Source organism: Phallusia mammillata, chromosome 5, assembly GCF_965637545.1.
Source record: "Phallusia mammillata chromosome 5, kaPhaMamm4.hap1.1, whole genome shotgun sequence".
NCBI classification, from domain to species: domain Eukaryota; kingdom Metazoa; phylum Chordata; class Ascidiacea; order Phlebobranchia; family Ascidiidae; genus Phallusia; species Phallusia mammillata.
Genome location: NC_137256.1, coordinates 19,646,109 through 19,672,406, shown reverse-complemented (window position 1 = coordinate 19,672,406; position 26,298 = coordinate 19,646,109). Strand labels below are relative to the sequence as shown.

Here is a 26,298-nt window from a genome sequence, read left to right as displayed (position 1 = left end):
CAATCGACGGTAGGGGCCCTAAGGTTTCTTGCGATGGCTCCCGCTTGTAGCTAGCTCGTCGCAAAGCCGAGATGTAGGCTCTCAAAGATGACCGTTTTTACGTACGATTCTACACTTGGTAACAAACGGGTACGTACGACTCTACACAAGGCCGACATGCCTCAACTAAATTGTCTGCTGAGAGAAAAGTAATCAAGCGATCGACTTGAAATTGCTCATCAGCCTTCTTGAGGCTTGTATCTACTTTTTACCGTCTTTGCCGACTTCGAATTCCAAAAAATGACTTTGTGACGTCACAATTACCATTTTTAAAAAAGGTCCTTTGGGAGAGGGGGCACTGTGCAGCGCCCTCCGGTGGCATATCTACCGGGGGTGCATCAATCGACGGTAGGGGCCCTAAGGTTTCTTGCGATGGCTCCCGCTTGTAGCTAGCTCGTCGCAAAGCCGAGATGTAGGCTCTCAAAGATGACCGTTTTTACGTACGATTCTACACTTGGTAACAAACGGGTACGTACGACTCTACACAAGGCCGACATGCCTCAACTAAATTGTCTGCTGAGAGAAAAGTAATCAAGCGATCGACTTGAAATTGCTCATCAGCCTTCTTGAGGCTTGTATCTACTTTTTACCGTCTTTGCCGACTTCGAATTCCAAAAAATGACTTTGTGACGTCACAATTACCATTTTTAAAAAAGGTCCTTTGGGAGAGGGGGCACTGTGCAGCGCCCTCCGGTGGCATATCTACCGGGGGTGCATCAATCGACGGTAGGGGCCCTAAGGTTTCTTGCGATGGCTCCCGCTTGTAGCTAGCTCGTCGCAAAGCCGAGATGTAGGCTCTCAAAGATGACCGTTTTTACGTACGATTCTACACTTGGTAACAAACGGGTACGTACGACTCTACACAAGGCCGACATGCCTCAACTAAATTGTCTGCTGAGAGAAAAGTAATCAAGCGATCGACTTGAAATTGCTCATCAGCCTTCTTGAGGCTTGTATCTACTTTTTACCGTCTTTGCCGACTTCGAATTCCAAAAAATGACTTTGTGACGTCACAATTACCATTTTTAAAAAAGGTCCTTTGGGAGAGGGGGCACTGTGCAGCGCCCTCCGGTGGCATATCTACCGGGGGTGCATCAATCGACGGTAGGGGCCCTAAGGTTTCTTGCGATGGCTCCCGCTTGTAGCTAGCTCGTCGCAAAGCCGAGATGTAGGCTCTCAAAGATGACCGTTTTTACGTACGATTCTACACTTGGTAACAAACGGGTACGTACGACTCTACACAAGGCCGACATGCCTCAACTAAATTGTCTGCTGAGAGAAAAGTAATCAAGCGATCGACTTGAAATTGCTCATCAGCCTTCTTGAGGCTTGTATCTACTTTTTACCGTCTTTGCCGACTTCGAATTCCAAAAAATGACTTTGTGACGTCACAATTACCATTTTTAAAAAAGGTCCTTTGGGAGAGGGGGCACTGTGCAGCGCCCTCCGGTGGCATATCTACCGGGGGTGCATCAATCGACGGTAGGGGCCCTAAGGTTTCTTGCGATGGCTCCCGCTTGTAGCTAGCTCGTCGCAAAGCCGAGATGTAGGCTCTCAAAGATGACCGTTTTTACGTACGATTCTACACTTGGTAACAAACGGGTACGTACGACTCTACACAAGGCCGACATGCCTCAACTAAATTGTCTGCTGAGAGAAAAGTAATCAAGCGATCGACTTGAAATTGCTCATCAGCCTTCTTGAGGCTTGTATCTACTTTTTACCGTCTTTGCCGACTTCGAATTCCAAAAAATGACTTTGTGACGTCACAATTACCATTTTTAAAAAAGGTCCTTTGGGAGAGGGGGCACTGTGCAGCGCCCTCCGGTGGCATATCTACCGGGGGTGCATCAATCGACGGTAGGGGCCCTAAGGTTTCTTGCGATGGCTCCCGCTTGTAGCTAGCTCGTCGCAAAGCCGAGATGTAGGCTCTCAAAGATGACCGTTTTTACGTACGATTCTACACTTGGTAACAAACGGGTACGTACGACTCTACACAAGGCCGACATGCCTCAACTAAATTGTCTGCTGAGAGAAAAGTAATCAAGCGATCGACTTGAAATTGCTCATCAGCCTTCTTGAGGCTTGTATCTACTTTTTACCGTCTTTGCCGACTTCGAATTCCAAAAAATGACTTTGTGACGTCACAATTACCATTTTTAAAAAAGGTCCTTTGGGAGAGGGGGCACTGTGCAGCGCCCTCCGGTGGCATATCTACCGGGGGTGCATCAATCGACGGTAGGGGCCCTAAGGTTTCTTGCGATGGCTCCCGCTTGTAGCTAGCTCGTCGCAAAGCCGAGATGTAGGCTCTCAAAGATGACCGTTTTTACGTACGATTCTACACTTGGTAACAAACGGGTACGTACGACTCTACACAAGGCCGACATGCCTCAACTAAATTGTCTGCTGAGAGAAAAGTAATCAAGCGATCGACTTGAAATTGCTCATCAGCCTTCTTGAGGCTTGTATCTACTTTTTACCGTCTTTGCCGACTTCGAATTCCAAAAAATGACTTTGTGACGTCACAATTACCATTTTTAAAAAAGGTCCTTTGGGAGAGGGGGCACTGTGCAGCGCCCTCCGGTGGCATATCTACCGGGGGTGCATCAATCGACGGTAGGGGCCCTAAGGTTTCTTGCGATGGCTCCCGCTTGTAGCTAGCTCGTCGCAAAGCCGAGATGTAGGCTCTCAAAGATGACCGTTTTTACGTACGATTCTACACTTGGTAACAAACGGGTACGTACGACTCTACACAAGGCCGACATGCCTCAACTAAATTGTCTGCTGAGAGAAAAGTAATCAAGCGATCGACTTGAAATTGCTCATCAGCCTTCTTGAGGCTTGTATCTACTTTTTACCGTCTTTGCCGACTTCGAATTCCAAAAAATGACTTTGTGACGTCACAATTACCATTTTTAAAAAAGGTCCTTTGGGAGAGGGGGCACTGTGCAGCGCCCTCCGGTGGCATATCTACCGGGGGTGCATCAATCGACGGTAGGGGCCCTAAGGTTTCTTGCGATGGCTCCCGCTTGTAGCTAGCTCGTCGCAAAGCCGAGATGTAGGCTCTCAAAGATGACCGTTTTTACGTACGATTCTACACTTGGTAACAAACGGGTACGTACGACTCTACACAAGGCCGACATGCCTCAACTAAATTGTCTGCTGAGAGAAAAGTAATCAAGCGATCGACTTGAAATTGCTCATCAGCCTTCTTGAGGCTTGTATCTACTTTTTACCGTCTTTGCCGACTTCGAATTCCAAAAAATGACTTTGTGACGTCACAATTACCATTTTTAAAAAAGGTCCTTTGGGAGAGGGGGCACTGTGCAGCGCCCTCCGGTGGCATATCTACCGGGGGTGCATCAATCGACGGTAGGGGCCCTAAGGTTTCTTGCGATGGCTCCCGCTTGTAGCTAGCTCGTCGCAAAGCCGAGATGTAGGCTCTCAAAGATGACCGTTTTTACGTACGATTCTACACTTGGTAACAAACGGGTACGTACGACTCTACACAAGGCCGACATGCCTCAACTAAATTGTCTGCTGAGAGAAAAGTAATCAAGCGATCGACTTGAAATTGCTCATCAGCCTTCTTGAGGCTTGTATCTACTTTTTACCGTCTTTGCCGACTTCGAATTCCAAAAAATGACTTTGTGACGTCACAATTACCATTTTTAAAAAAGGTCCTTTGGGAGAGGGGGCACTGTGCAGCGCCCTCCGGTGGCATATCTACCGGGGGTGCATCAATCGACGGTAGGGGCCCTAAGGTTTCTTGCGATGGCTCCCGCTTGTAGCTAGCTCGTCGCAAAGCCGAGATGTAGGCTCTCAAAGATGACCGTTTTTACGTACGATTCTACACTTGGTAACAAACGGGTACGTACGACTCTACACAAGGCCGACATGCCTCAACTAAATTGTCTGCTGAGAGAAAAGTAATCAAGCGATCGACTTGAAATTGCTCATCAGCCTTCTTGAGGCTTGTATCTACTTTTTACCGTCTTTGCCGACTTCGAATTCCAAAAAATGACTTTGTGACGTCACAATTACCATTTTTAAAAAAGGTCCTTTGGGAGAGGGGGCACTGTGCAGCGCCCTCCGGTGGCATATCTACCGGGGGTGCATCAATCGACGGTAGGGGCCCTAAGGTTTCTTGCGATGGCTCCCGCTTGTAGCTAGCTCGTCGCAAAGCCGAGATGTAGGCTCTCAAAGATGACCGTTTTTACGTACGATTCTACACTTGGTAACAAACGGGTACGTACGACTCTACACAAGGCCGACATGCCTCAACTAAATTGTCTGCTGAGAGAAAAGTAATCAAGCGATCGACTTGAAATTGCTCATCAGCCTTCTTGAGGCTTGTATCTACTTTTTACCGTCTTTGCCGACTTCGAATTCCAAAAAATGACTTTGTGACGTCACAATTACCATTTTTAAAAAAGGTCCTTTGGGAGAGGGGGCACTGTGCAGCGCCCTCCGGTGGCATATCTACCGGGGGTGCATCAATCGACGGTAGGGGCCCTAAGGTTTCTTGCGATGGCTCCCGCTTGTAGCTAGCTCGTCGCAAAGCCGAGATGTAGGCTCTCAAAGATGACCGTTTTTACGTACGATTCTACACTTGGTAACAAACGGGTACGTACGACTCTACACAAGGCCGACATGCCTCAACTAAATTGTCTGCTGAGAGAAAAGTAATCAAGCGATCGACTTGAAATTGCTCATCAGCCTTCTTGAGGCTTGTATCTACTTTTTACCGTCTTTGCCGACTTCGAATTCCAAAAAATGACTTTGTGACGTCACAATTACCATTTTTAAAAAAGGTCCTTTGGGAGAGGGGGCACTGTGCAGCGCCCTCCGGTGGCATATCTACCGGGGGTGCATCAATCGACGGTAGGGGCCCTAAGGTTTCTTGCGATGGCTCCCGCTTGTAGCTAGCTCGTCGCAAAGCCGAGATGTAGGCTCTCAAAGATGACCGTTTTTACGTACGATTCTACACTTGGTAACAAACGGGTACGTACGACTCTACACAAGGCCGACATGCCTCAACTAAATTGTCTGCTGAGAGAAAAGTAATCAAGCGATCGACTTGAAATTGCTCATCAGCCTTCTTGAGGCTTGTATCTACTTTTTACCGTCTTTGCCGACTTCGAATTCCAAAAAATGACTTTGTGACGTCACAATTACCATTTTTAAAAAAGGTCCTTTGGGAGAGGGGGCACTGTGCAGCGCCCTCCGGTGGCATATCTACCGGGGGTGCATCAATCGACGGTAGGGGCCCTAAGGTTTCTTGCGATGGCTCCCGCTTGTAGCTAGCTCGTCGCAAAGCCGAGATGTAGGCTCTCAAAGATGACCGTTTTTACGTACGATTCTACACTTGGTAACAAACGGGTACGTACGACTCTACACAAGGCCGACATGCCTCAACTAAATTGTCTGCTGAGAGAAAAGTAATCAAGCGATCGACTTGAAATTGCTCATCAGCCTTCTTGAGGCTTGTATCTACTTTTTACCGTCTTTGCCGACTTCGAATTCCAAAAAATGACTTTGTGACGTCACAATTACCATTTTTAAAAAAGGTCCTTTGGGAGAGGGGGCACTGTGCAGCGCCCTCCGGTGGCATATCTACCGGGGGTGCATCAATCGACGGTAGGGGCCCTAAGGTTTCTTGCGATGGCTCCCGCTTGTAGCTAGCTCGTCGCAAAGCCGAGATGTAGGCTCTCAAAGATGACCGTTTTTACGTACGATTCTACACTTGGTAACAAACGGGTACGTACGACTCTACACAAGGCCGACATGCCTCAACTAAATTGTCTGCTGAGAGAAAAGTAATCAAGCGATCGACTTGAAATTGCTCATCAGCCTTCTTGAGGCTTGTATCTACTTTTTACCGTCTTTGCCGACTTCGAATTCCAAAAAATGACTTTGTGACGTCACAATTACCATTTTTAAAAAAGGTCCTTTGGGAGAGGGGGCACTGTGCAGCGCCCTCCGGTGGCATATCTACCGGGGGTGCATCAATCGACGGTAGGGGCCCTAAGGTTTCTTGCGATGGCTCCCGCTTGTAGCTAGCTCGTCGCAAAGCCGAGATGTAGGCTCTCAAAGATGACCGTTTTTACGTACGATTCTACACTTGGTAACAAACGGGTACGTACGACTCTACACAAGGCCGACATGCCTCAACTAAATTGTCTGCTGAGAGAAAAGTAATCAAGCGATCGACTTGAAATTGCTCATCAGCCTTCTTGAGGCTTGTATCTACTTTTTACCGTCTTTGCCGACTTCGAATTCCAAAAAATGACTTTGTGACGTCACAATTACCATTTTTAAAAAAGGTCCTTTGGGAGAGGGGGCACTGTGCAGCGCCCTCCGGTGGCATATCTACCGGGGGTGCATCAATCGACGGTAGGGGCCCTAAGGTTTCTTGCGATGGCTCCCGCTTGTAGCTAGCTCGTCGCAAAGCCGAGATGTAGGCTCTCAAAGATGACCGTTTTTACGTACGATTCTACACTTGGTAACAAACGGGTACGTACGACTCTACACAAGGCCGACATGCCTCAACTAAATTGTCTGCTGAGAGAAAAGTAATCAAGCGATCGACTTGAAATTGCTCATCAGCCTTCTTGAGGCTTGTATCTACTTTTTACCGTCTTTGCCGACTTCGAATTCCAAAAAATGACTTTGTGACGTCACAATTACCATTTTTAAAAAAGGTCCTTTGGGAGAGGGGGCACTGTGCAGCGCCCTCCGGTGGCATATCTACCGGGGGTGCATCAATCGACGGTAGGGGCCCTAAGGTTTCTTGCGATGGCTCCCGCTTGTAGCTAGCTCGTCGCAAAGCCGAGATGTAGGCTCTCAAAGATGACCGTTTTTACGTACGATTCTACACTTGGTAACAAACGGGTACGTACGACTCTACACAAGGCCGACATGCCTCAACTAAATTGTCTGCTGAGAGAAAAGTAATCAAGCGATCGACTTGAAATTGCTCATCAGCCTTCTTGAGGCTTGTATCTACTTTTTACCGTCTTTGCCGACTTCGAATTCCAAAAAATGACTTTGTGACGTCACAATTACCATTTTTAAAAAAGGTCCTTTGGGAGAGGGGGCACTGTGCAGCGCCCTCCGGTGGCATATCTACCGGGGGTGCATCAATCGACGGTAGGGGCCCTAAGGTTTCTTGCGATGGCTCCCGCTTGTAGCTAGCTCGTCGCAAAGCCGAGATGTAGGCTCTCAAAGATGACCGTTTTTACGTACGATTCTACACTTGGTAACAAACGGGTACGTACGACTCTACACAAGGCCGACATGCCTCAACTAAATTGTCTGCTGAGAGAAAAGTAATCAAGCGATCGACTTGAAATTGCTCATCAGCCTTCTTGAGGCTTGTATCTACTTTTTACCGTCTTTGCCGACTTCGAATTCCAAAAAATGACTTTGTGACGTCACAATTACCATTTTTAAAAAAGGTCCTTTGGGAGAGGGGGCACTGTGCAGCGCCCTCCGGTGGCATATCTACCGGGGGTGCATCAATCGACGGTAGGGGCCCTAAGGTTTCTTGCGATGGCTCCCGCTTGTAGCTAGCTCGTCGCAAAGCCGAGATGTAGGCTCTCAAAGATGACCGTTTTTACGTACGATTCTACACTTGGTAACAAACGGGTACGTACGACTCTACACAAGGCCGACATGCCTCAACTAAATTGTCTGCTGAGAGAAAAGTAATCAAGCGATCGACTTGAAATTGCTCATCAGCCTTCTTGAGGCTTGTATCTACTTTTTACCGTCTTTGCCGACTTCGAATTCCAAAAAATGACTTTGTGACGTCACAATTACCATTTTTAAAAAAGGTCCTTTGGGAGAGGGGGCACTGTGCAGCGCCCTCCGGTGGCATATCTACCGGGGGTGCATCAATCGACGGTAGGGGCCCTAAGGTTTCTTGCGATGGCTCCCGCTTGTAGCTAGCTCGTCGCAAAGCCGAGATGTAGGCTCTCAAAGATGACCGTTTTTACGTACGATTCTACACTTGGTAACAAACGGGTACGTACGACTCTACACAAGGCCGACATGCCTCAACTAAATTGTCTGCTGAGAGAAAAGTAATCAAGCGATCGACTTGAAATTGCTCATCAGCCTTCTTGAGGCTTGTATCTACTTTTTACCGTCTTTGCCGACTTCGAATTCCAAAAAATGACTTTGTGACGTCACAATTACCATTTTTAAAAAAGGTCCTTTGGGAGAGGGGGCACTGTGCAGCGCCCTCCGGTGGCATATCTACCGGGGGTGCATCAATCGACGGTAGGGGCCCTAAGGTTTCTTGCGATGGCTCCCGCTTGTAGCTAGCTCGTCGCAAAGCCGAGATGTAGGCTCTCAAAGATGACCGTTTTTACGTACGATTCTACACTTGGTAACAAACGGGTACGTACGACTCTACACAAGGCCGACATGCCTCAACTAAATTGTCTGCTGAGAGAAAAGTAATCAAGCGATCGACTTGAAATTGCTCATCAGCCTTCTTGAGGCTTGTATCTACTTTTTACCGTCTTTGCCGACTTCGAATTCCAAAAAATGACTTTGTGACGTCACAATTACCATTTTTAAAAAAGGTCCTTTGGGAGAGGGGGCACTGTGCAGCGCCCTCCGGTGGCATATCTACCGGGGGTGCATCAATCGACGGTAGGGGCCCTAAGGTTTCTTGCGATGGCTCCCGCTTGTAGCTAGCTCGTCGCAAAGCCGAGATGTAGGCTCTCAAAGATGACCGTTTTTACGTACGATTCTACACTTGGTAACAAACGGGTACGTACGACTCTACACAAGGCCGACATGCCTCAACTAAATTGTCTGCTGAGAGAAAAGTAATCAAGCGATCGACTTGAAATTGCTCATCAGCCTTCTTGAGGCTTGTATCTACTTTTTACCGTCTTTGCCGACTTCGAATTCCAAAAAATGACTTTGTGACGTCACAATTACCATTTTTAAAAAAGGTCCTTTGGGAGAGGGGGCACTGTGCAGCGCCCTCCGGTGGCATATCTACCGGGGGTGCATCAATCGACGGTAGGGGCCCTAAGGTTTCTTGCGATGGCTCCCGCTTGTAGCTAGCTCGTCGCAAAGCCGAGATGTAGGCTCTCAAAGATGACCGTTTTTACGTACGATTCTACACTTGGTAACAAACGGGTACGTACGACTCTACACAAGGCCGACATGCCTCAACTAAATTGTCTGCTGAGAGAAAAGTAATCAAGCGATCGACTTGAAATTGCTCATCAGCCTTCTTGAGGCTTGTATCTACTTTTTACCGTCTTTGCCGACTTCGAATTCCAAAAAATGACTTTGTGACGTCACAATTACCATTTTTAAAAAAGGTCCTTTGGGAGAGGGGGCACTGTGCAGCGCCCTCCGGTGGCATATCTACCGGGGGTGCATCAATCGACGGTAGGGGCCCTAAGGTTTCTTGCGATGGCTCCCGCTTGTAGCTAGCTCGTCGCAAAGCCGAGATGTAGGCTCTCAAAGATGACCGTTTTTACGTACGATTCTACACTTGGTAACAAACGGGTACGTACGACTCTACACAAGGCCGACATGCCTCAACTAAATTGTCTGCTGAGAGAAAAGTAATCAAGCGATCGACTTGAAATTGCTCATCAGCCTTCTTGAGGCTTGTATCTACTTTTTACCGTCTTTGCCGACTTCGAATTCCAAAAAATGACTTTGTGACGTCACAATTACCATTTTTAAAAAAGGTCCTTTGGGAGAGGGGGCACTGTGCAGCGCCCTCCGGTGGCATATCTACCGGGGGTGCATCAATCGACGGTAGGGGCCCTAAGGTTTCTTGCGATGGCTCCCGCTTGTAGCTAGCTCGTCGCAAAGCCGAGATGTAGGCTCTCAAAGATGACCGTTTTTACGTACGATTCTACACTTGGTAACAAACGGGTACGTACGACTCTACACAAGGCCGACATGCCTCAACTAAATTGTCTGCTGAGAGAAAAGTAATCAAGCGATCGACTTGAAATTGCTCATCAGCCTTCTTGAGGCTTGTATCTACTTTTTACCGTCTTTGCCGACTTCGAATTCCAAAAAATGACTTTGTGACGTCACAATTACCATTTTTAAAAAAGGTCCTTTGGGAGAGGGGGCACTGTGCAGCGCCCTCCGGTGGCATATCTACCGGGGGTGCATCAATCGACGGTAGGGGCCCTAAGGTTTCTTGCGATGGCTCCCGCTTGTAGCTAGCTCGTCGCAAAGCCGAGATGTAGGCTCTCAAAGATGACCGTTTTTACGTACGATTCTACACTTGGTAACAAACGGGTACGTACGACTCTACACAAGGCCGACATGCCTCAACTAAATTGTCTGCTGAGAGAAAAGTAATCAAGCGATCGACTTGAAATTGCTCATCAGCCTTCTTGAGGCTTGTATCTACTTTTTACCGTCTTTGCCGACTTCGAATTCCAAAAAATGACTTTGTGACGTCACAATTACCATTTTTAAAAAAGGTCCTTTGGGAGAGGGGGCACTGTGCAGCGCCCTCCGGTGGCATATCTACCGGGGGTGCATCAATCGACGGTAGGGGCCCTAAGGTTTCTTGCGATGGCTCCCGCTTGTAGCTAGCTCGTCGCAAAGCCGAGATGTAGGCTCTCAAAGATGACCGTTTTTACGTACGATTCTACACTTGGTAACAAACGGGTACGTACGACTCTACACAAGGCCGACATGCCTCAACTAAATTGTCTGCTGAGAGAAAAGTAATCAAGCGATCGACTTGAAATTGCTCATCAGCCTTCTTGAGGCTTGTATCTACTTTTTACCGTCTTTGCCGACTTCGAATTCCAAAAAATGACTTTGTGACGTCACAATTACCATTTTTAAAAAAGGTCCTTTGGGAGAGGGGGCACTGTGCAGCGCCCTCCGGTGGCATATCTACCGGGGGTGCATCAATCGACGGTAGGGGCCCTAAGGTTTCTTGCGATGGCTCCCGCTTGTAGCTAGCTCGTCGCAAAGCCGAGATGTAGGCTCTCAAAGATGACCGTTTTTACGTACGATTCTACACTTGGTAACAAACGGGTACGTACGACTCTACACAAGGCCGACATGCCTCAACTAAATTGTCTGCTGAGAGAAAAGTAATCAAGCGATCGACTTGAAATTGCTCATCAGCCTTCTTGAGGCTTGTATCTACTTTTTACCGTCTTTGCCGACTTCGAATTCCAAAAAATGACTTTGTGACGTCACAATTACCATTTTTAAAAAAGGTCCTTTGGGAGAGGGGGCACTGTGCAGCGCCCTCCGGTGGCATATCTACCGGGGGTGCATCAATCGACGGTAGGGGCCCTAAGGTTTCTTGCGATGGCTCCCGCTTGTAGCTAGCTCGTCGCAAAGCCGAGATGTAGGCTCTCAAAGATGACCGTTTTTACGTACGATTCTACACTTGGTAACAAACGGGTACGTACGACTCTACACAAGGCCGACATGCCTCAACTAAATTGTCTGCTGAGAGAAAAGTAATCAAGCGATCGACTTGAAATTGCTCATCAGCCTTCTTGAGGCTTGTATCTACTTTTTACCGTCTTTGCCGACTTCGAATTCCAAAAAATGACTTTGTGACGTCACAATTACCATTTTTAAAAAAGGTCCTTTGGGAGAGGGGGCACTGTGCAGCGCCCTCCGGTGGCATATCTACCGGGGGTGCATCAATCGACGGTAGGGGCCCTAAGGTTTCTTGCGATGGCTCCCGCTTGTAGCTAGCTCGTCGCAAAGCCGAGATGTAGGCTCTCAAAGATGACCGTTTTTACGTACGATTCTACACTTGGTAACAAACGGGTACGTACGACTCTACACAAGGCCGACATGCCTCAACTAAATTGTCTGCTGAGAGAAAAGTAATCAAGCGATCGACTTGAAATTGCTCATCAGCCTTCTTGAGGCTTGTATCTACTTTTTACCGTCTTTGCCGACTTCGAATTCCAAAAAATGACTTTGTGACGTCACAATTACCATTTTTAAAAAAGGTCCTTTGGGAGAGGGGGCACTGTGCAGCGCCCTCCGGTGGCATATCTACCGGGGGTGCATCAATCGACGGTAGGGGCCCTAAGGTTTCTTGCGATGGCTCCCGCTTGTAGCTAGCTCGTCGCAAAGCCGAGATGTAGGCTCTCAAAGATGACCGTTTTTACGTACGATTCTACACTTGGTAACAAACGGGTACGTACGACTCTACACAAGGCCGACATGCCTCAACTAAATTGTCTGCTGAGAGAAAAGTAATCAAGCGATCGACTTGAAATTGCTCATCAGCCTTCTTGAGGCTTGTATCTACTTTTTACCGTCTTTGCCGACTTCGAATTCCAAAAAATGACTTTGTGACGTCACAATTACCATTTTTAAAAAAGGTCCTTTGGGAGAGGGGGCACTGTGCAGCGCCCTCCGGTGGCATATCTACCGGGGGTGCATCAATCGACGGTAGGGGCCCTAAGGTTTCTTGCGATGGCTCCCGCTTGTAGCTAGCTCGTCGCAAAGCCGAGATGTAGGCTCTCAAACATTCCCTCATATCGTTTACTTTTTCTTTTGTTGTGTGTTGGTAATCCCCTGTTGTGTTAATACATTAAAAAATGAAACTCATTGATGTGTGAAGGAACCCAATATCGTCATAATTCCTCACGCCATAGAAACATTATGATTCGTAATTATTTTTTGGTCAATATTGTTGATTGTAATGTTAATTATTGTGAGCATTTGTGGAATTAAGTATTATTTTACACTAATTTCAACTTATAATGTCGTTTTTTATCAATTTAGTCTAATGTTAGCTCTCTTGTTGGTTTATCAACACTAATTTGTAATTTGGTGTTGTACCTAACTTTTGTTCGGTAGTTTATTTCGACCTTATTGCAACAGTGGTTGGCAAGGCTTCGCATCAGTGACGTCAATTTTTTTGATGTTGTTAAAAACAGGGTTAATGACGTCATAGATACGCAAAATTTTGCATGACGTCATCATATGACCTAAACTATGTTGTGACGTAATTTCATGATTTTGTGACGTCATTAACCTATGTACGTACGATTGTACACTAGACCCCAAAATGGCAAAAGTAGATGAAGGTGCAACGGCCCCAACAGACGGTAAAAATGCTCCTAAAAAAGTGCGTGCATGTCAGATTTATCTGTTGAATGGCCAGGAGTTCCGTTGTGAAGTTCCAGTAAGTGTAAAATTGTTTTCATTTTTATTTTAGTTTTTAAATAAAACTGAAAACTCACGTTATTGTATTTGTTTGTTTGGTTTAAGCAAAAATACGTGATAAACTACTTTTTTGAATGCAATTTTCTCTTGAACCTAATTTAAATCACCATTTTCACAATAATGAAAAAATGTATAAGTAAACTTTTTGACAAGTATATAAGTTTTTTAACAAATCCAAAATTATGAATTTGATTTCTTGTTAATGTAGATTGCCGAACAACAAATAAAGCTTATTGAACATTGTAAAACAATAGGTTAAAGGTTTTATATTATTCTGCTATCATTTGCTAGGTAATATGGTCTAAAGTTGATTTATTTTTCAGAAACAAGCAAATGGCTCTGTCCTTCTAAAGCAGATTTATGATCTACTCAACATTGTTGAAAACGACTATTTTGGACTGTACTTCAGGGATTTATCGGATCATAAATATTGGCTTGAGCCTAACAAGTCGATCAAAAAGCAACTAAAAAGTAAGATACCACCTTGCTTATGTTTCTCATTCATTGTTTGTATGTAGTTTTTTTTGCAAAAAGGAATACAGCAGTAACAATTTTTCAAAGAGTTTGCTACAGAAAATATTGTTATTTTATTAGCTTAATTTGTGTTGCTATTTAGCAAAAGGCAGTTGTGGTAAACCATCATAGGACAACACATCGTACTTTGACACCTTCATCAGCATTTGATTTTTAAGTGATACAACCCTAGTCATATAATGCGTAAGAATATTTTGTATTATATTAGTGTTTAATTTTGGGAGAAGCCTTGCTTTAAATGTAAATGTGTTGTTTTTTATCACCTCTGTGCAAACTACAGTTTATTGCACAATTACATGCAATAAATTGGTACTTGGCTTCATAGGTACCAGGTAACAGTGCTCTTTAAAAAAACAATCAATGGTTTAATTGCTCACAGGTGTTTGCAACAATAGGAAAATGCTATTAGAATCAATTCACAAACCAAATTATAATCAAAACAAAAAAATAGAGCCAGTGTTTGTGTATAAAACATTTCTACATCGCAACAAGTGTTATTTATTGTCTTCACCAATTATAAAGTTTGGCAGTTTTTCTTTTTCTGATCAGTGATTTGTGTTTAGATGGTCCATGGTCTTTTTATTTTGCTGTGAAATTTTACCCACCCGACCCTGCTCAGCTGCTTGAAGATATCACTCGGTATTACATGGTCTTGCAAATTCGTGATGACATTGTCGGTGGAAGGTACTGTGTGCATATAATTCTTAACATATTTTTGTTGATATTTGTCTTGCAAGATATGCCATTATCCTGATAAAGACGTCTTGTATAGGATGTTGAAATGATTACCGTAATTTTCCATGTATAATGCGCAAAATTTACTTAATTTATTGTCCTAAAATCTAGGGTGCGCATTATGCATGGGTACAACAAATTTTGAAGAAAATCTGCCTCGAAATAAAACTTTAAATCACACCTTTCTTCTTGTTTGTTGTCAATCGCGCATCACATTTAGCTATCCTGCCCAACACACTTAGTCAGTAAAATTCATAATTGACGACACATCGTTTGATGCGATGGTGCAATCCTTGATGGTGTGTTATTGTCAAATACTGCACACTGCCCATTTAGCGACAACGTAAATGGGGTGATATCATTGCCGATATGCAACGGATCGAACTAAAATTTTGTATATAAGTTTGAATTTAATTATTCTGATTTTTAGGTATTTTAATCTGATACATATTAAACTTCATTTGTGTTTTAAAAATAAAAATGTTCTCTGCAAGTATTAAGATCGGTTCCGCTTGAACGCGACCAGTAAGATCTCGTTTGCTGTCACGATGTACCCTACACAATTCCTAAACATTTTTTTTCGAGTTTGCGAGCGCATGCGCAGTGATACTGACCGGCAGAATAACATCCGGTTGTTTCAAAAGATGATCTTTTTTCTGAAATAATTTTTTGTTTACGGATTTAAGAGTAAAAATTTGGGTGCGTATTATACATGGGTACAGGCTTTTTTCCAGCATCGACATGCCATTTTTAGGGTGCGTATTATACACGGGGGCGCACTATACTTGGAAAATTACGGTATTTATGATGAAACTGCTGGATGAGCAATACTCTGTTATACATTATACCTGGCAGCAATATTTTTTTATTTTTGTTGGCTTTGTTTAATGTATTGTTACACATTTGGTTTATAACTTGTTATGATTTGTAAGATTATTTTGTAAAAGATACAAAAACAGTTTTAATGTGCATTTCATGGTAATTAAAGCAATACTGTTAATTTCCATTCACTGCACCCTTGAGGCACATGATTGCTTAATTATGCATTGCTTGCACAACCTTGTGCCAAAATTGTGTGTGACTACAGCGTGCTTATCGAATGTTGCTCACAGTAGTCCAAAGTGTACTCAGCATGCTTGTGTGTATGACCAAAAACAATTAGAATTGGAGAATATTGCCTACATTCCATGTCCAGTTATGTTGCATGGGTAATTTTGACTTTAAATTTATTTTTTTACGCGCGTTACTGATTATTCCGACAACAGATATTTAAAGCCAGTATTTTGTTTGCATTAAAAGCCCCAATTTTGTACCTTTTTAACGATAAGAAACTCCAACAGTGTTCAAAAAGCTAACATTGGGTGATTGTACAACAAAGTAATAAGAAATTGTAGGTAAATGGTCGTACTCCGCTATACGTATACACAAAGTAACCGTGTAAAAATGGGACTAACAAAAGCCATGTCAGAGACTTGGAGCTTTCAACATCAATTTGCTTTGATACCAATTAGTGACTGGGCAATGCTTAAGGCGAGACACAGCTGGTCGGACCGATAATCGTTCTTTCCCTACTGATAATAATGGCATTCTGTGGTCTTTGAACTATTTGTATTTAGGTTACCTTGTTCATTTGTCACACATTCCCTTTTGGGGTCATACGTCGTGCAATCCGAGCTTGGGGATTATGACAGGTCAGAGATGAAAAAGAATTATGTTTCTAACTTCTCCTTTGCTCCAAATCAAACCAATGAGTTGGAAGAAAGAGTGATGGATCTACATAAAACACACAGGTAATGAAAATGTTAGACAACTGTCCTGGATATAATAACCATTTTTAGTCAACTAAGATGAATATATTCGAACTGGGATTTTTTCTAGCCTGTCCCTCGCCATAAATAAATGCTTAGGAGACCCACTTGATTCAGTAAAACTCCTTGAATGGTCCTGACAGACTTATTTTTTTAAGTATTAATTTTTTCAACCCACCCATTTTTAGCATTGTCATTTTAATATTTGATATCAATGGCTGAAAAATGCTGACGCTCAAACGTTATGTAGAAAGGTGACATTACAAAATGTTATCAGTTTAATTAGGTGTTTGGCTTTACAAAGTTAAGTTCTGTTGATTTATTGCAGTTTTAAACATGAAAAATTGTTTTGTGTTTATCACCCATTGTTTTGTTTTTTCAGAGGCCAAACACCTGAACAGGCCGAGCTCAATTTTCTTGAAAATGCAAAGAAGCTTCCTTTGTATGGAGTAGATCTTCATGTTGCTCAGGTAAGGGTTTATATATTTATTCAATGCTTACCTGTTTTAAATAGAATAGACATGGAACACCCAAATTAGGTAGAACCGCCCACCTTTTGGCATTTTCCTAAAATTAGGTGGGCGGTATGCACTTGGCCACATACTATATCAGATGACATTTGTGTGCAGATTTCTTATGTATTTTTATCGAAGTATTGTAAAAGAAGAGTTTGAGTAAAAAGGTTGAAAAGCTCTTTTTATTTGTGCAACTTCTTTTGGGAGGTAAAATAAGTGACAAAAAATCCTAGCTGTTTTTGGTTATAAAAATCTAGCTTGTATGTTTTTAAATTGAAGTGAAAATGAACACTTCGCCACCATGTTCTGTGAAATATTGTGCCAATAATATCTGATACTTCAGGACAAAAGATTAATAAGTGTCAGTTTTTGTGCCCCATTTGTGTCCTGGGAGTTTGTTGTGTGTTAAGTTATTAATTAACGCAGACCTCACTGTTTTTTTGTCAAACTGTATTATTGCTCACAATGATTTTACTTTATTACTCTGATGATGCCCATATGCTGGTGGACAAAATGTTAGTAAAATTTCTTTAACTATAACACAAGTACTTATTTTGTCCAGTTGTATGAAAACCTTTAATAAATACATGGTTAATGTTGGTTAAACGGATTCAGTTAGTCCAGGACTTCGCCTAGATTGGACAGAACTTAAGGTACAAGTGATTTGTCATGTTATGAGGCTTTAACGAATAGACATAGGTTTATCTGCAGTATACTTACATATAATTTTACAAACAACGTAAGTGATATGTGCATAATTTGACACTTTTTTCTGTGAACCCAGTGCCTCAAAAGGTTAAGTTCTGATAGCAAGCTGGTGTTACAACTTTTACAGTACTATGTTACTATGATGTAGTGCTGCTAATCTATATGCCAATCTGACATTCTTCGAATAGTTGGCATATAAAGGTCATCATGGTACAGTAACATTTCAATTCTACTGCATGTAATACTACAGCTACAGAAACACATGTTAACCATACCAGTAAGCACTACGGATTTTAATAGCCTATTGATTGGTTTGTTGACTTTTGATTCCTGTGTTGTAAGAAGATTAGGATTGTGAATAAATTGAAGCTGTTTGATGCTTGTAATGCATGTACTCCTAATGTAAAATTCCATTCCAAATATTCAGCCAAGGATCTTATCTATGTTAGACAACTTTATTCAATAGATCTCTTTACCATTGTGTAGTAAGTTTAAAAAGTGTCTTGTGAACTCATCTGCATTAAAACATGCAATAGTGAAGGCCTAAAAATAATGCACTTTGTTTGTTGAATCTTGATTCTTTTTCCAAATGCTTCATGCTAAATACTGTTTTTGTTTAGCTTAGTCAAACTGACTTTAGTAAAACTATCTGTCTTTAATGTTAAGCAAAAAACCCTTTGTGTTGAATTTTTTTTTCCTTTTCTTTCCATCTTTACTAGTGCGTGTTTGGCCGCGCCATCTGCAGGTCCCAGTTCTACCTTACTGTCAACAGTTTTTAATATGTTTGTTTGTGCTTTATAGTTAAACTTGCATACCATTTTTTAGCGCTGTTTTGTTTTTAGATACTGACGATGCCTATTACTTAGGCGAAATATATATGTCTAATAAAACGGTGGACGACTTCAGACTTGTCAAAGTTTTCAGTCTGTTGAATTTTGTATTAATTTTTTTTCCACACAATTCTTGATTGAAAAATCTTGAACAATACAACAGCTGAGGCGATATATTTGCATTTTAGCATTTTGACATTTCATTTTCAATTTAACTTGAATTGACTTGTTTTAATTGCAGGATAGTGAAGGGGTTGAGATTCTAGTTGGTGTAAGTTGGAATGGAGTTCTTGTGTATCGCGACGGCACGCAGATTAATCGATTTTCCTGGCCACGTATCGTCAAGCTTTCTTATGTCAGAAGCAAGTTCTTCATTACACTAAGACCCCTTGATGTAAGTTAACTGTACAAATTCAACTTTTTTTAGGGAAGGGACCCATATTGTTTTTGTCTGTATTTTTTCTGTTTAACACTGGTTTGTTCTATTCTTTAAACTTATTCAAATTTTGTTAGTTATCCTAAAGTTGATCCTGCCAAAGTTTGCCTCAGAATGACCCAGTGGTTTACCCACAGGCCTCTAAAACATGGAAATTTTTAAAAAAAACTGTGCTTACTAAAGTACAGTGGTCGTAAATACGCGAACAAGATTTTTTTTAAATGACCATCATAGCTTGCTTTTGTATAAACTAAAATTTTTTCATGTTCATGTTGAAAATTTTTTGGTAAATTTATTCTGGGAATCTTTCCCTATTCTATTGCCATTGCTGCAACGATTTCCACCTTTCATTTTATAAATTGCAAGTTCGGGAAAAGTTTATTTCCAGGCTGAAATCAGTGTTGACAGTGCTGTAAAAACAAAATTCTATCTATTTGAATACGACACTGAAGACGCTTTTTAGCGAAATTAATTTGTTTTTACAACACTGTCAACACTGATTTCAGCCTGGAAATAAACATTTTCCGAACTTGTTACCAGTGTTTTTTTTAAGGTGTTTTCAAATTTCTCCAGCGGTTTCCCAAAATTTGGACTTGCAACTACAGTACTATTTTTTGGTATTTAAATGAAACACTTGTGGTCTCTTAAAACTACTTAGCGGTCACCCAAACCAAACCTTAAAAAAAACCTGCTTGTGACAATTTTTTGGTGTGAAAACATGAATATATGTGAGCAGTTTTATATTTCGTTTTGGCCTTCATAAAAATGGGCCACTGAATACCACTTTGCGTTGACTCTTGCAGGGTGAAATTCAACTGAGCATGATTGGCTTCAAGATGCAAAATCATAGAGCAGCAAAATGTTTGTGGAAGTCTGGAGTTGAACACCATGCATTTTTCAGGTAAAGTTCCAAAATGACAAAATACTTCTCTGTTATATATTTGCAAGTTCGCTAAAAATGGAAAACCTCTGTAGCATAAGTTTGTGCTTAAATATCCCATATTGCAGTGGTTGTCAACTGGTGGTCCAAGATGGCTTCTTGGGTGGTCCACAAGACATTAATTATATTTAGTAATAAACTGGAAGTATAGTTGAATATGATTTATTGGATATTCAGTACGAAAAAAGCTTATCCAAGTTATTGAACATTTCTTCTTAGCTGTCATTTGTTTGACTCCTTGAAATTCTGTATTAAAGGAATATATTTCAAGCCAATATTTTGGATGCTTTCTTTATCCTTACTTAACAATGGCATGGTCCATGATATTCCCTTAATTGAACTAGTGGTCGATGGCCTGAAACGAGTTGAGAACCAATGTTTTGTTTGTGTGTGTTTTTCCTTCTTTTTATCAGTGGTTATCAACAACAATTAAAATTTACTTTTTTTGTTTTGCACAAAATTTGATGTTTCATGTCTAAAAATTTGATGCTTAGACATTTCATTATGGTTTAAAACATGAAAACCCCTTTTCATGTTATTGAGCCTTTGTTGATTATTGTAGACTCGTGCGGACTGACACAACTCCAACTGGTCGTTTCATCAGAATTGGGTCAAAGTTCAGATACAGTGGCCGCACTCAGCAGGAAACTCGAAAAGCTGTCGGCGGTAATCAACGACGACCAGCCCCCGAAGTCCGGAGAACACATAGTATGAGATTGAGATCAGGTAAAAAACATTGTTTTTGACTTTTTATTGGTAAAGCTTTTTTTTAAAGACTGTTTTAAATATGCAAATTAAAGATTATGAACAAATGTTTCGTTTTACCTCAAAGCGAAAAAAAAATTTCAGTGTGGTTGCATGGTTTAAAAGTGTGTCAGTGTGGGTCTTCTCAAATATTTTTTTTACAAGTATGTTATCAAATGAAAAGCAGGCTTTCAATATTAAATTGAGAAAAAGCTTTTGTCCAGCCTTATAAACATATTGTGCTAAAAAAATCACTGCACTAAGGAAATTAAATAACAACCAATTTGAAAATGGCTGCATAATGTTAGTTAAAGGCTTGAGCACACTATTTTTAGTCCCAAGGGTGCACTGCCCCTATATTAACCTACAAAAACTGCACACAAAAAAAATTCCGTTCTCGAGAGTGTCCTGCATTCGAACCCTGTGAAAAAAAGTCGTCACAGTGAATGTCAAAAAAAAATGGAAAACACCTTTCTTGCTGATAGGGCTAATTGGCGTAAAGCACAAGAGGTGAAATGCTTCATTATTTATTCTTTATCTCAGATGGCAGTGAGATATCTCCTGTTAGAGCTGTGCTAAAACCAGTAGCTGAGGAGGAAACACCTGCAGTGGCACCTGAGGTAATCAAATTTTGCAGGAACACATCAATCGTAATTGATAGGCAGTTGATTTATTCACTGCAATTTGTCACCATATGTTACATGTTTTGCCGAGCATTCTAAAAAGGAAATCCTTTTACGATCAAAGACACATTGTACTGACCAATATTTAAAACTAGTTGACTACGGTGTATTGAACTATTGCTTTTTGTTGTTTAAAGATGATTGTGTTTGCTACTGACTAACTGTCTTTTTTACGGAATATTCACATGGCCCTTTTAGCTAAAACTTTTTTTAGAGATTTGAGTTCAAAAATCAAGATAGTTATTTATGTTAAAGCGATTTTTTTGAAGATAACACTGTGTGAATAATGACCACCTTTGTTAAAATGTAAAAAATGGTTTTTAAAGTACAGTGTACCTCAGTAAAACCGGATTTGCTCAATCTGTATCTTTGCCTAATTCGGACAAAACTACAAATAGTTTGTAATGTGGTATGTCTTAAACCAGGGGTGGGCAACCTGCAGCCCACGGGTCGCATGCAGCCCTTCATTAAAGGTTGTGCGGCCCACAGAGATGCTTGGATTTCAAAAGTACTGGCAAACAAGTCCAATTATTACATATTTTTGAGCTGATTAATGCGCCTGATGCTAGTTTTCTGCGATCTGGCAAAATGTGGCTAGAATCAAATACGAATTATACTTGTAGTTAAGCATATTTGGTAAGAAACAAAGCAAAATCACTTTGTGTTATGCACATGTGCGGCCCGCGATCCAATTTTGACATTTATAATTGGCCCTACAGTAACAAAGGTCGCCCACCCCTGTCTTAAACTAATCTACATCATCAGTTCAACCAGATCTTTGCCTAATTCCAACAAATGTTGGTTCAAATTAACTGAGGTTTACTTTTTTTGCTTGTATAATTTCAAACCACATTTTTCCATTTGTAGCTTCCAGTCAAAAAAGACCGCAAGTCAACATTTGACACAGTCGATATTGTTACCACGACGACAGTTGAAGAAACTGTGGAGGTCAGTGAATTTAAATTCAAGATTGGGGACCACCTTTACCCTCAGAAATTATGTCAATTTAGTGTGAAAACACTTAAAAAATACTCTCATGATATATAACTGTTTTCTACTTAACATCTGGTGTTTTTTTATAAACTGTTTGTAGTATATTGTATAATCACAATTCACTAGAGCAGTGGTTCCCAACCAGGGCCCATGAGTTGTGTTCCGGGGGGCCACGGGCGTAGATTCACAAGAAACACCCACTAAAAGTAATTTTCACTTTAACTTTTTTCCCGAATTTAATCGACTATTTCACATACTATTTGTTTATAGTGAGGTTTATCACGCTCGTTTACTCTATTAGACCTGTTTAAGGCCAAAATTAATACTGCATTCCAACGCGAGATTGTTATCTACATTTTAAGGGGGCCACAGGTCTTACATGGTAACTTGAAGGGGGCCATGGTCCATGAAAGGTTGGGAACCACTGCACTAGAGACTGAGTAGGAGAGATGGAGACTATGGTGGCATATAATAACAGACTGAAAACTTTGTACTAGATATAAAATATATATGCATATGACTTCAAAACCTATTAAAGTTTTCAGTCTTTGATTTATTGTTTGGCTTTAAATAAATAAATATAATTTTGCAACAAGTTGAAATAATTAATTAACAATCTTGAATATATGTAGGTTTTCAAGTAAATATTACTGCTTTTTAATTTTTAAGGTTAAAGAAATTGTCACTGAAACATCACAGAAAAGGTGCTCGTCTTTGAATTCTTTGAGTTCAACTGACGAAGATGAGCGGAAAAAGAATGAAGCTTTATCTGATCATCAAAAAGTCATTCATAAAATGAAAGGTATGTAAAATAATGATTCATTAGAAGACTTACTAACTAATAATTGTGGTATGGGTAATTTTAATAACTAACAACACTTATTAAACACCCTAGTAGTTCTTTAGCTGACATTGTATTAGAACCTTTTAAACCCTAATTGTCTTGTTTAGAAACCTTTATACTTTTTCACATTTACATTTTCCCCCAATACTGCACATAGAACATTCGGTATTTGAAAACGTAACAAATTTCCATTAAATGTAACTGTATGAACTAAATATAGATTTACACAGTTAGGGCTTTAAATATGTTTTTACTAAATTCAGCACTAAATACTTTGAACCTTAGGATAAAATGTTAGTTTTAGAGCAGTAAAACGGTGTACAATATATTTTTCTGCCCTGATTTATTAAATATTGGCTTATAACTCTAGAGAGCTGGTAGCGTATTGTGTTTTAAATTTTATCCCTACTTAACTGGGGGCATTTTCGAGCACTGCTAACCTGTGGGTAAATAAATATTAAAGTAGGTTCCAAATTGTTAAAATCTAATGAGGTTTATATAAAGTGCTGCCAATATAAATTTGTAACATCTCTTTACATTTACATGCTGTTACTGGTAAAAAAGTAAATTTGTAATTGACACCGTGTTTCTTGTATTGTAAAGTGTAAGGGAAAAGGCCTTAATTATGTTATTCCACTTCCACGTTTTTTAATGTCATTTTAATGAAGTAAGTGTAACAAAAGTGCAATGGTTCAGACAAAAAACTTCTTTGTGCAACATTTTAAGCGAAACACAAAGCAAAAATGATGTTTTTATTGTAAAAACATATTGGCTATAATGGCTTCAGCCTTAATAGTTTGAAAAAAAACGCATTTTGGCGCATGTCGTTTGTAACGCCTCTTGAGCTTTCCACTTGACTGCCTCTAATTAGTTTGTGTGTGGATCCGAGTTTTGCTGGCGGTACAATGTGATCTAATTACACATATACACCTATTGTGGATGGCTTTGTGAATGTTATGCTCAGTGACTGTCAAAAGTAAAAAGAGCTCTATATGATTTTCAATATGAGTCCATACATTTGTAACTTTAACAATTTGGATTTTGGGTCCAAATTTGTTTAAATTTAATTAATCATTGCATTTGACATGTATATTTAGTTGCATGTTTTTTTTTCAATTTGAAAATGCTTGCGAAAGGTTAAAATCTTAAATTGCTACTTTTGTATTGTATTGGTATAAACCAGGGGTGCACAACCTGTGGTCGCGAAGACAAACCTATGAGACAATGAAAATATGTTTTAAAATGCATGTAATGTCACCTGTGAATTAATTAAAAATCAATGGATGAAGTAAAAACTGGGCTTTTAGGCCCCAGTAGATGGGATATTATCGCATAAATCCTAATTCTTTACATCAGTAATATATACAAAACATGGAGACACTTGGCGTTCATTAGTAAATTTAGGACTTGTGATGCAGCTATCACAGCAAAAAGGTGCACCCCTGGTATAAACCAAGATAAAAACATTTTTTTCTACACTTTTGTATTAACAAACCTTTAGAATGGTGCAGAGTAAACGGCTTGCGTCACAAAACCCTGACATCTGGTACAAGTGGGTCTGTGTGTCACATCATAAAACAGACTGTGTTTATCAGATTTTTGTGGTTTTTCCAGCTAAACTTAACTGACTTGTGAGTGTCAAAGTCACATGTCATGTGCGATAATCTAATCTTGAAAGTGACAAATAGGGTTCCTTTACTTTTAAGCCACCTCTATCAGCCCTGTAGCCATTTCAAGTCATGTCTGAATATACAAAGAGATTTTGTTATAGGATGTTATGTTTAGAAATTCTCAGTCTTTTACTCCACTGAATATAGTGTTGCTGCCAGGCATAATTCATAAACTGTTCATTTGATCAACTGGCAATTATATTTGAGTCATCATCTTTTACTCCACTGTCTTGTTTTAAACTTTTATACGCATTTTTTTTTCACGCATTTTTTCTATAAATATACCTGTTGTTTTATAATTTGACAAAATGGACAGATTTGGTTACACCCATGTTTAAGAGCCCTTTTTTAAATTTTATGGTACACTGATTTTGACAAAATTCTTTCAATAAAAAGCCCAGTTTCAAAACATCAAGTCAAGTCAAAATTTTATTTGCATCGCCATTTTATCCAATTGTCATTGATGAACGGTTTCGTAAAAACAGCAAGGACACCGAAAAAACCCATTGGTTATTGAGTCAAGTGTCCCGGCAGGGTATACACTATTTTGACATGTAAACAGTTTTTTTTTTAATTTAAAATGGGTTTGAAAATATTCATGTCAAATTATATTCATTTAAACTTGCCAATAATCCAAATATCATAGTTGCCTAAAACATTTTTCTTTGGGGAAATCCTAATTGTTACTGTGAAAATACATGACAAATACCAATATATGAAATTCAAATTAAAAACAGTACAAGTCCATTGTCTATGTTTGCTGTGGTGTTATATTTAAAAATTGTTCCACTTCATACAAAAGTTTCACTGTAAAGGTGATTTGAAAATTTTACTTGTAATTTCTCATAAAACAACCAAGTATACAAAATTTTAAGACATGACATTTTATTTTGACTGCATGAGTCACAATGTCACAAATATTATGAAAACAATTTGTGATATTTCCGTTTTAATCATTTACCCCTCATGTATGTGATTATAGTGGATGAAAAGTTGGAAGTTGGTGAGTTTATTTGCTTTAGCATAGTTTCTGCATGCTCTGTGGGTTCATTGCATGTACTTTCCCATTTTAATTGTTAGTATTAAAAGCAGTACTTCTGGCAGAAGGTATTCAAAATTTTGGTCACACACAAGTTTTGTACCAGGGCAGGCCAACATGCTTATTTTGAATATAAACACATTCAAGCTTGCTTGCTCTTGCATAAAAATAGGAAAAAAAGTTTTGGCATGTTTCTCCTTCACCCATTAATGTTAATGCTCGTATTCGCCCAGCTGATGTGTTTATATCAGCCTACAATTTGCATTTTTGAACCAAAATCAAGCTTGTCAATACCACTTGTGTTTTATAGAACAGAACAACCAGAATCAAAACTTACAAATTTAAAACAAGAGTGGCATAATCCAAAACATTGTTTTAAGACCCTGTCACACAGCAGACCCAATATGTCCATTCTGCTTCTGCTCACCATCTATATTTTAGCTTTATAAAGTGTTCTAATAGTAGTTGTAGTATTAACACTGGTTTTGTTTTTTGCATGTTATTTCATAATTCACAATTTTGCTTTTGAGATAAATTTTCAATTAAAATACCCTGT

At 40.4% G+C, this 26,298-nt stretch overlaps 1 protein-coding gene across 2 annotated transcripts in view; it reads left to right on the top strand.

The window, feature by feature from the left end:
• LOC145229369 (band 4.1-like protein 2) overlaps window positions 1–26,298 on the top strand; it is a 50,230-nt gene that overhangs the window by 12,739 nt on the left and 11,193 nt on the right. Inside the window, exons 2-13 of one of the 2 annotated variants that reach the window (XM_080094691.1) lie at window positions 13,110–13,222; window positions 13,587–13,734; window positions 14,361–14,481; window positions 16,149–16,322; window positions 16,723–16,810; window positions 18,635–18,787; window positions 19,633–19,730; window positions 20,332–20,495; window positions 21,057–21,133; window positions 22,064–22,144; window positions 22,859–22,991; window positions 25,686–25,706. In XM_080094691.1, coding sequence (XP_079950817.1) covers window positions 13,110–13,222; window positions 13,587–13,734; window positions 14,361–14,481; window positions 16,149–16,322; window positions 16,723–16,810; window positions 18,635–18,787; window positions 19,633–19,730; window positions 20,332–20,495; window positions 21,057–21,133; window positions 22,064–22,144; window positions 22,859–22,991; window positions 25,686–25,706 — 1,371 coding nt within the window. The remainder of the gene's footprint in view (window positions 1–13,109; window positions 13,223–13,586; window positions 13,735–14,360; window positions 14,482–16,148; window positions 16,323–16,722; window positions 16,811–18,634; window positions 18,788–19,632; window positions 19,731–20,331; window positions 20,496–21,056; window positions 21,134–22,063; window positions 22,145–22,858; window positions 22,992–25,685; window positions 25,707–26,298) is intronic. The other variant, XM_080094692.1, reaches the window with a different exon arrangement.